Below are 11771 nucleotides of genomic sequence, written 5' to 3'. Positions count from 1 at the left end.
CCTCAGAAACCTCAAAAACCTCAGAAACCTCAGAAACCTCAAAAACCTCAGAAAGCTCAGAAAGCTCAGAAACCTCAGAAACCTCAGAAACCTCAGAAAGCTCAGAAACCTCAGAAAGCTCAGAAACCTCAAAAACCTCAGAAAGCTCAGAAAGCTCAGAAAGCTCAGAAACCTCAGAAAGCTCAGAAACCTCAAAAACCTCAAAAACCTCAGAAACCTCAGAAAGCTCAGAAAGCTCAGAAACCTCAAAAACCTCAGAAACCTCAGAAACCTCAAAAACCTCAGAAACCTCAGAAACCTCAAAAACCTCAGAAACCTCAGAAACCTCAAAAACCTCAGAAACCTCAGAAACCTCAAAAACCTCAGAAACCTCAGAAACCTCAGAAACCTCAAAAACCTCAGAAACCTCAGAAAGCTCAGAAAGCTCAGAAACCTCAAAAACCTCAGAAACCTCAGAAACCTCAAAAACCTCAGAAACCTCAGAAACCTCTGAAACCTCAGAAACCTCAGAAACCTCAAAAACCTCAGAAACCTCAGAAACCTCAAAAACCTCAGAAACCTCAGAAACCTCAAAAACCTCAGAAACCTCAGAAACCTCAGAAACCTCAGAAAGCTCAGAAAGCTCAGAAAGCTCAGAAACCTCAGAAACCTCAGAAAGCTCAGAAAGCTCAGAAAGCTCAGAAAGCTCAGAAACCTCAGAAAGCTCCTCATCTCCAGATCAGCTCCTCAGAGAGACGCAGGGACAAAGATGAAGAGAGAAAAACGTCTTATCTCACTGAATCACCAGACACAGATTTTTACGTCCATCTCAGTCTGTGACAAGAAAGCTGGGGGGGGGTAGAAGTTCCTGGTAGAAGTACATGAATTACCCCAGAACTAAACCTAGTCCCTGGTTCCTGTGGTTGAAAAGCCTCTTTAGGCCGACTGACAGTAAACAGACTCAGCACTTCAGGTGGTCTGACAGGTTCCTGTGGATCTGGTCTAAGGATGAGTGAAAATCCCTGATCTGGACTGAACCCTTTGTTAGAATCAGACACACACACACACACACACACACACACACACACACACACACACAGACACACACACACACACACACACACACACACACAGACACACACACACACACACACACACACACACACACAGACCCTCTCTAAGCTGAGCAGGGAGCAGATTGATCCCTGATAACCTCCTGATCGTCTCTTTCAGCTCTGTACAGATCTGTTTCCTCCACACTTCTCTGCTTTATCTGAAGAAGAGCCTCGGCTGGCTGATAAGGAGGGATACAGCTGGACGTGGAGACGACTCAAAGCACTGAACTGGATCTTTCTATGATCCTGTAAAGACCCGAGAGCGTGGTCTGGATCCAGAGTCTGAGGCGGTCTGACAGCAGGACGTGTTTCTGACAGCTCCTCCTGATCCTCACTGCTCAACACTTTCTGCTCCACTCAACCACTTTTCCACCTTTTGCTTCAGTCTGTCAGAGAGCTGTGTTTACAGGCAACACACACACACACACACACACACACACAAACCAACACTTAACACACACAGGGAACAGAGTCTTTAGTCTCTGTCATTAACAACAACAAGACGACAGCTCGTCAGTCAGTAACCTCCACCTGCTGCTCCCAGGGGACACAGGACCACCTGATGTTCAGACCGCTACAGGTTTATAACATCTAAAAATGTTTAAGCTGCTGTGAGGAGGATCTGTTTTAGTTGCACTCCATCGCCATCTTGTGGCCTGGAGTCTCTGCACACTGTCATAAATTACTTTAGTGAGGAGTGTGTTTGTTTTGGGATTAAATTGAGATCAGATCAAAACAAATTTTCTTTGTTCAGGTCAAACTTTTAACTGGATACAACGCGCTGAGGTCAGGTATTAATCAGGACAGTTACGTAACGCTACGGTTTAAAACGTAACATCAAGCAAATGTAGTAGCAGTCTATATGTAGCGCTATCGGCAGCTGGTGCTCTGACGTACCTGTAGGCTAACCTGACAACAAGCTAACTTTGTCAGTTTGTAGCGTAGCTTAGCAGCTGCTATATTTCTCTCTCCTCACAGCCCGGTGCTCTGAGACGTGTCTGTAACGTGTAACGTTAGTGAATCCTGGTTCTGTCCTACCAGAGCTCATCTACCAACTCCAACCTCACCAAGCAGAGCTAACGTAACCTGGCTCTTCATTTTATTGATAGACTCTCAAGTTTGAACAGACCACTGCAGAATAACTGCTGACTGTGGGTTGGAGGCTACATTAGCACAAACAGGTTAGCCCTTTTAGCCTTTAGCTTGTGCTCTGTCTCTCTCCTGTTTCTCTTTCTTCTGCTCTTCTGTCCTTTTTCTGTCTGACAGTTAGGCTCCAGTGTCCACCATCACTACAAAATTAATCACAGAAATCATAGAGAAATCGAAACTTAATCAGCCAGCGTGGTGTTGTCATGGAGACTTAATAATAATAATGATGATTAATAAAAAAATGAAAAATAATAAAAAAATAATAATAACATTAATAATAATTATAATGATGATGATTAAAAAATATATAAATAATAATTTTATTAATAATAATAATAATAATAATAATAATAAAAATAAAAATAATAATAATGATGATGATGATTAAAAAAAATAATAATAGTAATAAAAATAAAAATAATGATAATAAAAATAATGATAATAATAATAATAATGATAATAATAATAATAATAATGATGCACATTTGATTTGGAGGCACCTTTCATGACACCTTACAAGAAAAATTAAACGCATCGTTAAACCTCATTTAGTGAGACACCAAGAATAAACAACAATGGAGAAACTTTTTTGACCTCATCAGCTGCTGAAGTGTGTGTGTGCAGAGTCAGAGGTGAGAGGAGGAGGAGGAGAAGGAGGAGGAGAAGGAGGAGAAGGAGGAGGAGCAAACACTGGATGGTCAAAGTCACCTTTCATCCTTTTGATGAAGTCTCTGTCATCGGAGCCCACATCGTCCCTGAGCCTCTTCTGACAGCCTGCAGAGACACACACACACACACACACACACACACACACACACACACACACACACACACACACACACACACACAGAAATCATCACCCAGTTTATTTTTCTCATCATGGCTTTTTCAGGGCGTGAGGAGCGACAGGAGGTGATTTAGAGAGCAGCAGAAAGACAGAGAGGAGAAACACACACATGTGAAAACAGGATGACACAAACACACACACACACACACACACACACATCAAAACATGCCCCGAGGATCCACATGAACACACACCTTCTAACAGGCGAGCTGAGGGTTTGCTGGCGGGCAGAGGATCCATATTCAAGACCTTGTAGAGCTGTCCGAAGGCGAGGAGGCGTAACGCGTGCTGCAGAGCAAACACACACACACACACACACACACACACACACACACACACACACACACACACACACACACACACACACACAGAAGACAGAATAAGGACACATCAGTTGGTTGGTGAAGCAGCCGTGCGCCCTGTGCAGCGATGGTGGCGTTTACTGAGGGATGGATGTGTTTTAATCATGGAGGAAAGTCTCTGGTTGGTGTTTGTTGGAGGCGGTTCATGTGTTACAGAGAGCAGGAGTAAACACAGAGACACTGAGGAGGAGGAGCAGAAACATCCCCGTCAGGCAGAGGGAGCAGACGGTCAGGAGTTTGAGTCTTCCTGAGTCTTGGCCTGAGGGAGGACTGTGTTGTTGCGGCTGCAGCAGGGAGGGACTGGCTGCACCTCATTAATGTTACATCCTCTGAACTGAGCAGGTACCGATAAATATTAATCATATGAGACAAAACAGGAAGAGCAGTGAAGGGATTTGTTTAGAAATGAGGAGCATTAAAAGGAGCAGAAACTGGATCAGATTCAAACAGAAACTGGAACGGGTTGATTCTGTATGAGAGAAGAAAAGGTCCAAAGACCTGAGACATGATGTTAAAGGCTGTGTGTGTGTGTGTGTGTGTGTGTGTGTGTGTGTGTGTGTGTGTGTGTGTGTGTGTGTGTGTGTGTGTGTGTGTGTGTGTGTGTGTGTGTGTGTGTGTGTGTGTGTGTGTGTGTGTGCTGATGTTTTCCCACGCTCATTAGGAGCTGGTTGTAGTTCATCAGTTTGTCAGGCTGATCCAGGATCAGGGTCTGGGTCCTGCAGCTGTTTGAGGATCTAACGTGGAGCTTTGAGGGTCTGAGGCCACCGAGGAGGACTCGCCTCCTTCAGTCAGGAGGACACGAGGAGGCGTGACTCCAGGGACTCAGAGAGGAAACGCTGACTGTGGAGCGGTGGGCGGCGTGGGGGGGGCAGCCCGGCGGGATGACTCTCTTAATGATCCCGTTAAGTAAGTGTCTGCGGCGGCGTTCATGGCGGGAAACAGGAAGAGGAGTTTAACGAGACTCTGAGGGGGAAACTTAGAGTCAGGATCCAGAAAGGAGCCGGTCTAATGACAGACCCTGTCAGGATCATGTTTTTGGTTTCACAGGAGTCCACCACCAACCAACATCTCTGCGTCTCAGACCGAGACTCCAGACCGAGACTCCAGACCGACTCGTCCCTGAAAACACTTTAACGAGCTGCTGCTCCTCACTCTGAACTCGTCCCTGTTTCAGCTCTGTGATTGGACGTTTCCTCCTCACAGATTTAAAAACATTTAAGGAGCTTTTCTTTGTGTCTGAGCGACTCCACCACCTGTGGGACCCGCTGAAAGTGGCCCCAAAGTGAGACAGGAACCTGTTAATGGAGCTTTAACGTCTGATCCTGGAGCAGGAGGGATAATGAAGGAGGAGAAAGCTCCTTTCTTCCCTAAAAGCTGCTCTCACCTCAGTGCCCTTGGGCAAAGAATTAAACCTTCAAAAACTCCAGAGGGAGACCAATAAAAACAAATGAAGAGAAAAAGCATCCTGTAAGCTTATTACAACCCTCCATGTTTCTCATCAGGTGAGACCTCTACAGTACAGTCAGGTAGAGGATGTTAGGCTCCTCCCACTCATCATTCAAACCTCAGAGCTGGAAACACCTGCACGCCTGGAACCAGCCGGGGAAACAGGTTTAAACCTGACATCTCATGCTCCAGATACTCTTCACTTTTCTGCCTCTAAAAACGCTTCAACCAAGAAACGAAGACGTCTCCGTGCTCGGGCTGGTCTCAGGAGTATCAACCAATCAGGAGCTTGCATTCAAAACATTCTGTTTGCAGAGCATCAGCAGGAGTTCTAGAACTCTGACATCATCAATGACAGATTCTTTCCTTGATGACATCAGAACAAAATGAAATGTTCAAACAGTGGACTGAATGAAATATGATCTCCACACGTCACACGTCTGTTCCACTGACTGAGGGCAGCCGGGGTCGCCAACTGTCCCTCGTTAGCCGGGACGTCCCGTACTGGAGCTGAAAGAGGCGCGTCCTTACAGGACGTTGTTTGTCCCGGCTGCATGGGTAAAGACAAGATGTTTATTTTTCTCTCTGTGGACCATGCGTTGTGTGTCTGGACAGCTGTACACTACGGGCACTAGGACCGCTCAGTGGACAGGAAGGCAGCCACAGGTTGTTGTGGCTGCAGCGCTGATGTGCTAACGGTCACGTTGCCGTACTGTGTAGCTAGAGACTAACTTGGGCCTGAAACACTGATTTCACTATCAGCACATACTGAACGGAGTGATTTTTTATAACTCGCTGGTGTAGAGGTTATTAGGATCGTCTGATTGTCCAATCAGAGACACAGCTCAGGTCTGACTGACGGGCGCCCTGTAGCTGTTAGAGAGGAAACCCACAGCCGGCGTTTTATCCAATGTGGCTGCGTCTGGTTTGAGGGACAGCCGGGTGACGTCACAGAGGCTGCGTCCATGTTTGATACGGTCTGTGGATGTGACTCAGGCTTTCGCCATGTGAGCTGAGCCCTGTCTCTGATTGGACAATCAAACCAGGATGTGTACTGAATCAGGTACTTTCAGGTACCAACTGAAATCCACCTGCAGTACTGAGTACTGATCCACGTAGACTCAAAGAGAACCATGTTTAGGTCCCTGAACGCATCGATGTGGCTGTGAGGGTGAGGAGGGGAGTAGGTCTGTGTTTGGGGCTGGGTGTGAACGTGGTCTCTGGTCTTTCTGCAGCCGGTCTCAGGCAGATCCTGATGAACAGGAACTTTCAGCTCTTTAGCAGAGACCTGGTTTCTCTGGACCAGGTGATGCCCGTTGGGTTTCACAGCCCGACATGAACCAGGAGAGGATCAGGGTCGGTCTGGAGAACAGCTGATGTCCTAACATGGAGAACAGCTGATGTCCAGGTGTTGATGTGTTTGACGTGTTTGGTGTTTGGTGTGTTTTTGGCGTGTTTGTCTCTGAGTCATGGCAGCGGGAAGTGAGGAGGACTGACCTGTGCGCTCTCCGTGACGCCGTCGGCCTCCTGGGCGCTCAGCTGACTCAGGACGTCTGTGGGCTCCCTTTCACAGGGGTCGTGGACTCCTGGACCCCCTGAGCAGAAGATAAACCGGGTCAGAGCTCTGACTGAAGATGGACTTCATCAGTGATTCACAGAAATTCAGGAAACAGCCGAATTAACGCTGAGGGAAATCCACCAACACTTTTAATCCAATCACATCCTCACAAAGAGAAACGCTCGCATCAAACACGGGAGCTGGAGGATTCACAGAGAGAGGATCAAGAGGATCGAGAGGAGAGGAGCCCTAACCTTAACCAGAGCTGAGTCTGGATTTATGTTATGTGAGAGGGGAGGTGTGCTCTGCCCGCCGCAGGATTTGGCGTCCCCACTCAGCACGGTGGATTTCTTTATGAACAGCTATGACACCTGATGAACAGACTCATTTCAGCCTCTCTAACTCAGGTCCACAAACTTTCTGTCCCTGGTTTTGTCTCGGACCCTGTGAACCCCAGGTGACCTCGTTAGAGACACGTCACTTCCTCCACCTGAGCCATCTTTAGGAGAATTCATCCTTTAAGACGACTTCAGACTTCAGTCTTTGGCCGTCGGCTCTGACGGAGCAGAGAAAACTTTCTGAGGATCTGACAGAGCCGGACAGACCTCCTGCTGAGTCCTGCTGAGTCCTGAAACCGGTCTCTTAAAAACCTCCCAGGGGTCAAAGTCAGGAGTTCATCTCCCGAGCAGGAACTCAGCTCCTGGTTCACTCTGACTGGACTCTCTGAGGTCGGGAACCTGGACTCTGTGTGACCCAGTTAGAGACAGACCGTCCTCGCCTTCGTCTGCAGGATCTGGACTTTACCCTGATCAGAGTCAGACCGGTTTAAACTCATCCCAAACTGTTTCTGTCTCTGTGGCTCTCTGAAAACTCTGAGGAGGATCAACACGAGTCTGGACGGTCTCAGCGTTTCCACAGAAACCAGTCGGAGTGAAGACCTCGTGTTTTCTGTAAGTCTGTTGTTTCCTGTAGTTTCCTGAAATATTTCAGCTCAAACAGAGGAAACTTCAGAAAGATCAAAACACTGACGTTCCTGATTCAGCTAAACAAACATGAAAACAACTTAATGAGGATATTCATTCCTCTGTTTCTCATTATTATTTTTTTTATTTAATTTTTTGTAAATTTGTATATTTTATATCTTAAATGTTTCTATGGTCTATTTTACAGAGTGTAGCTGGTTGTTCTGGGTTGATGATCATGTTATTTCCTGTTCCTTGTTCACTGTTTAACACCAACACACCAAGTCTATAAAAACTGATTCTGAAATTTTAGGTAAAAACACGAAGAAAATCCTTTTTCCTGTAATATGTTAGAAAACTCTACAAATATCCCAGAACGTTAGAGTAATAATCGTCACTTTGAGTTTTGAAAGTTGGAGTTTGGGTTGAGGGAAGTGTGAGTCACTGCGCTGTGAGCAGCAGGAGATTCACATCACGGCGTCTGCGTCGCCGTGACGACAGAGGAGCAGAAACGCTGCTGAGGACAACAGAGCTGCAGCTGTCCTTCATTTAACTCCACGGCCTCCGGATGTGAAGCTACAGAGACTTTGATTTACGTCCTAAACATCTTAAAAACCTCCTCAGGTGGTCATCAGGGCGGCTGTGAGCTCAGGTTGATCTGTGGTATAAAGTGCACCCTGAGCAGCTTTGATTTCCACACGTTTCTGCAGGTTTTCCTCTCTGTCAAACACCGTGCAGGACGTTAAACCCCCTGAGGACAGGAGGATCGTAAACGTTGGCCTGAAGGACGGTCTCTGACCTGGCAGCAGGATCCCTGAGGCCACGCACTCCATGACTCGCCGCAGAGCCTCGCCCGGGCCCAGCGGCCGGCTGCAGGTGGCGATGGCCTTTTCACAGATGAGCTCCAGAGGCTGCAGAGGACGCAGAGAGAAACGGTCAGCAGGAAACTCTGGGCTGGGGGTGGAGCAGTCATTCAGATCCTGCAGCCGTCACCCACCCAGCCTCTCAGCGGCCTCCACCCCGCCACTCTGTTGCACATGTCCCGCAGAATCCTCAGGACCACGACGCAGGACTTCAGATCTGAGACTCGAGCCTGAGGGAACACGCAGACAAAGAGTCGACGGCGTGACGAGGAGAGTTTCAACAAGACAGCACAAAAAACAACATCCTCTGACTCTTCCAGCGTCTGATGTCAGATCTTTTTCAGGGCGTCAGAAACGTCAGCGTGCTGCTAACACCACCTCCATCTGATCCTTTAAACGCTCCGTCCAGCTCCACCTGCTGGCAGAAACTCTAAGTTCATCTTTACAGAGCACAAACACAGGTCAGACAACTGGAGAGACTCTGCTAACGAACAAATCAAACATGACGATTAAAAGATAAATACAGACAGGTCAGAGAAAACTTGGTGGTTAAAGCTGAAAATAAGATGCAGTTCCTCCAGTGTCACTTTTTGACACTAAATTTGGAAAAAAATAAATAAAAGAAAGTTATTTTGGGGGATTTCTGCACATTTTTCAAACTATTCAAATTCCATTTTTGAACAATTTTGCATTGTTTCATTTTTATATAAAAAAAACAAAAACACTTTTTTTTTTTTTACATTTTGCAAATTTGTAAAATTTGATTAAACCAATAAAATTTTGGGAAGTTTTGTACATTTTTGATTTTTTTAAAAAATTTTGTTACTTTTTCAAAATGTCAAAAATATTGTCCCTAAATTTGGCAGAAATAAAATAAAACAAAAATATTTCAGGGATTTTTGCATATTTATCAAATTATGTTAATTCCATTTTTGATTTTGCATTTTTTTTTTTAATTTTTACATTATTAAAAAAACTTTATTTTTTTAATTGTTCTTTTTTTTAACTTTTTGCAAATTTGTGAATTCTGGTTATTTTTTATTCTAAAAATTTTGGCAGTTTTGTACATTTTTTAAATTCTTTTAAATTATATTTCTGTCATTTTAATTTGATTTTTTTTTTAATTTACATTTTTTTTATTTAAAAAATTTTCAACTCATTGAAATGTATTTATAGTGAAGATAAAGTAGAATGACTGTAATCCAGGTGAGCTGGGGAAAACGTCTCTTTTGAATGCACCGGTTGCAGACCTGTGGAGCGGACCCATCCTGGTGAACCTGCAGGTCCTGAAAGGTCCCTCTGATCAATCAGAGCCTGTCTACGTAATCTGATCCACGCTCTCTGTGGTCAAACAGCCGTTTATGACTCTGTGACTGAGCGTGAATATTTTTATGATCTTTGTCCACTCTCTGTCAGAAACCCTCTGAAGGTTGAGCCAAAGTCAGGGAGAACGAGAGCAGAATCGCTAACGACACCTGGACCCATCGCAGAGCGCCTCGATCAGCCCAGGAGCTCAGACTGAAACTATAAAGATGTTAATTTCTCTGATGGACGGAGGACGAGCAGCGTCTCTGAACGTGTCCTCAGCCAGTCCACAGCAGAACCTGGACCACATTAGACCGTCTGAGTGTGATGGATCCTCTCCGCCAGCGCTCACTCACGTTTTACAGTCAGCTCTGCTCCCTGAGGAGGAGACGCTCACCGCCTCACCTGCCCTTCACTGCGTCTCCTCGCTGAGTCTGAGAGGAGGAGGAGGAGGAGGAGGAGGAGGAGGAGCAGGAGGAGGAGGGGGAGGAGCAGCAGCTGGTCTCAGACTTGATGAGTTAAAGACCCTTAAAGTGACCTTCAGCTACACCTCCCCGTGGAGGCCTCCTCCTCCCAGCTCCACCACAACACATTCTTCCTCATCCACAGCTCCACACGACGCTGGGAACGAGCTAACAAAAGATTTCATCCTGATCCTGATCCAGATCCTGATCCTGATCCAGCAGATGGTTCCTGCAAACGTCTGGTCTAAAAATCTGCTTCTCTCGTGTCTGAGTCATTGCTCCCAGACAGTCAGACAAAATGACCCGGAAATATTTTAAAGAGTAGAAAAAATCTGCTGTTAGAGGTTATACTTATGTGTTAGCTTTTAGCTCGTGTGTTAGCCGTTAGCTTTCGTTTTAGCCTTTAGCCTGTTTATTATCTTTTAGCTCATGATTTAGCCTTTAGCTTTTGTTAAAGCCTTCAGCTGGTGTGTAAGCCTTTAGCTTGTGTATTAGCCTTTAGCTTTCATTTTAGCCTTTAGCCTGTTTATTAGCCTTTAGTTTGTGTGTAAGCCTTTAGCTTGTGTATTACCCTTTAGCTGGTGTGTTAGCCTTTAGCTTTCATTTTAGCCTTCTGCCTGTTTATTATCCTTTAGCTCATGTTTTAGCCTTTAGCTCCTGTTTTAGCATAGAGACTTAGGCGTGTTGTAAATCAATCCAGTCCTGGTGGACCCGATCAGGAAGCTGAGAAGTAGCATTAGGGAGAAACCTCTAACCTCTGCACGTGACCCTGAGGATCTGAGGGTTGGACGTGTCAGGTTGTAGCGCACACCTGTGAGAGTGGGAGGGGCTAAGCTCACCTGAGGCCACCTCATTAAAACCGTCTCCATAACCAGATCACCTCCAAACACATCAAACAGAGCGCTGCTCGCCTGCTGAGCTCACCTGGAACCATTTGGCGTGTCGCAGCGACGCCAGAGCAGCTCGGCACTTCTGTCTGTCCAGGACGTCCTCTTCATCCTCCTCTTCCTCCTCTGCTCCCTGCTTCCTGTCCTCTCCTGAAAGACACACAGGATGAGACTCTGCCCCACACACACACACACACACACACACACACACGAGCAGCAGGGGGCGCTGTTAGACACGCCCACTGATCTGACCCCGGAGCTGAGAGGATTCTCAGGAAACTCATGCACAGGATCTTCAAACCGACAGGAGGAGCCGGAGAGGACGGCTCCAGGTGCAGGTCAGTGTCTGCGGGGCAGTGAACACGCAGCGAAACGCAGCGAACACGCAGCGAACACGCAGCGAACACGCAGCGAACACACAGCGAAACGCAGCGAAACACAGCGAAACACAGCAAACATGCAGCAAACACGCAGCAAACACGCAGCGAACACGCAGCGAACACGCAGCGAACACACAGCGAACACACAGCGAACACGCAGCGAACACACAGCGAACACACAGCGAACACGCAGCGAACACACAGCGAAACGCAGCGAAACACAGCGAACATGCAGCGAACACGCAGCGAACACACAGCGAACACACAGCGAACACGCAGCGAACACACAGCGAACACACAGCGAACACACAGCGAACACGCAGCGAACATGCAGCGAACACGCAGCGAACACGCAGCGAACATGCAGCGAACACGCAGCGAACACACAGCAAACACGCAGAGAACACGCAGCGAACACACAGCGAACACACAGCGAACACGCAGCGAACACACA

The 11771-nt window shown here is 46.7% G+C and overlaps 1 protein-coding gene across 2 annotated transcripts in view; it reads right to left on the bottom strand.

Annotated features, from left to right (window-relative positions):
* The window catches only part of LOC141790198 (spermatid perinuclear RNA-binding protein-like), a 74844-nt gene that overhangs the window by 15321 nt on the left and 47752 nt on the right, over positions 1-11771 (bottom strand). For both annotated transcript variants that reach the window (XM_074669897.1, XM_074669896.1), the window contains exons 6-11: positions 10975-11087; positions 8416-8511; positions 8218-8329; positions 6396-6493; positions 3285-3378; positions 2952-3017 (exon numbers count right to left, since the gene is read on the bottom strand). In XM_074669897.1, the coding sequence (XP_074525998.1) occupies positions 2952-3017; positions 3285-3378; positions 6396-6493; positions 8218-8329; positions 8416-8511; positions 10975-11087 (579 nt within the window). The remainder of the gene's footprint in view (positions 1-2951; positions 3018-3284; positions 3379-6395; positions 6494-8217; positions 8330-8415; positions 8512-10974; positions 11088-11771) is intronic.

This window comes from Halichoeres trimaculatus, unplaced genomic scaffold, assembly GCF_033239565.1.
Source record: "Halichoeres trimaculatus isolate MK-OKI-2021-1 unplaced genomic scaffold, fHalTri1.1 fHalTri1_scaffold_5, whole genome shotgun sequence".
NCBI lineage: Eukaryota > Metazoa > Chordata > Actinopteri > Labriformes > Labridae > Halichoeres > Halichoeres trimaculatus.
This window is presented reverse-complemented; position numbering and strand designations above follow the sequence as displayed.